This window comes from Corvus brachyrhynchos, unplaced genomic scaffold (assembly GCF_000691975.1).
Source record: "Corvus brachyrhynchos isolate BGI_N302 unplaced genomic scaffold, ASM69197v1 scaffold283, whole genome shotgun sequence".
Classification (NCBI taxonomy): Eukaryota; Metazoa; Chordata; class Aves; order Passeriformes; family Corvidae; genus Corvus; species Corvus brachyrhynchos.
In genome coordinates this window covers 2,972,798-2,973,827 of record NW_008237409.1, presented here as the reverse complement: position 1 = coordinate 2,973,827, position 1,030 = coordinate 2,972,798, and the positions used below count along the sequence as shown (strand labels likewise).

General features: G+C 47.9%; 1 protein-coding gene across 5 annotated transcripts in view; it reads right to left on the bottom strand.

Moving 5' to 3' along the window:
* The window catches only part of TEX14 (testis expressed 14, intercellular bridge forming factor), a 29,766-nt gene extending 28,751 nt beyond the window's left edge, over positions 1 to 1,015 (bottom strand). For 3 of the 5 annotated variants that reach the window (XM_017730979.1, XM_017730983.1, XM_017730982.1), the window contains exon 1: positions 667 to 1,014. In XM_017730979.1, coding sequence (XP_017586468.1) covers positions 667 to 841 — 175 coding nt within the window. In that variant the 5' untranslated portion in view covers positions 842 to 1,014. Of the gene's footprint in view, positions 1 to 666 lie in introns of all 5 variants that reach the window. The other 2 variants (XM_017730980.1, XM_017730981.1) reach the window with 2 other exon arrangements.
* Between the last annotated feature and the right edge of the window lie 15 nt (positions 1,016 to 1,030).

Here is a 1,030-nt window from a genome sequence, read left to right as displayed (position 1 = left end):
CCCCGCCGAGCCCCCGCGGCCGCGGGAACGCGCCCCGAGCCCCTCGGGAGCGCCCCCGCCCCGCGGAACGGCCGCGCGTGGCGCTCTGAGGGACGCGCCCCCCTGATTTGCATGTTCTGCCTGCGCTGGCCAATCAGAGGCGCGCCCGGAGGGAAGCGCCCGGCCCCGCACTAAAAACCGGCGGCTCTGGATCAGCACAACCCATTGAGATCTGCGATCCTAAAACCGAACCAGAACGGCACCAGGTATTGGGTTTCATTTACAAAATCCCCTGTTCCTATGTGGTACAAATCTGGTTGTCAAAATCCCCAGTGTCTAAGCCGTCCCTTAAGAATTTGGCAATCCCAATTAAAATCCCATTTAAAGAGAATATTCCAACACCTGACTTTCAGAATTTTAGTTTTACAATGCCTCTATCATTTCCTTATGAGCACTTTACTAATAAAACATCAGTTTTCTTTTCAATTGACTTATTTTAATACATTTTTTGATTCAAGAACTATTCCCAGTTAACTGAAAATGGCAGCTGTAAGTCATTTTGTTAATATATTTCGCTCAGAAAACTGGGTTCTAGAAGCAGTATGCTGACTATTTTTTACCAGAAATAACAGAATACAGGAAAAAGTAAATATTTTCTGCCAGTACTTGTCTAAACTTAGTTTTTACCTTTCTTCAGAAGCTTCTTCACTTTCACATAGTTCCCTTCCCTGACATACTCATGCAGCTCAGCTTCCAGGGAGTCTCCTTTTATACTTCCAAGCTTGACTGGGCATGGAAAAGGGGGAGGGATGGGATGAGCCATCTTCTTTCCTGAACAGAACTGGGGAAAGGTAGGAAACATTATCAAGCTGCAAAGCACTGCAGCTTAAGTAACTTATTTCTGACTTCAGAACCTGTAGTAACTTAAAGTTATGGCTGCTTCCTGCAGGAATATCCAAAGACGGAAGGGAAAAACAGCCTCCTGCCTTCCCTAAGAGGCTCCTCTCGCACCGGCCGGTGCGGGAGCACAGCGGGGACGTGAGAGGCGACA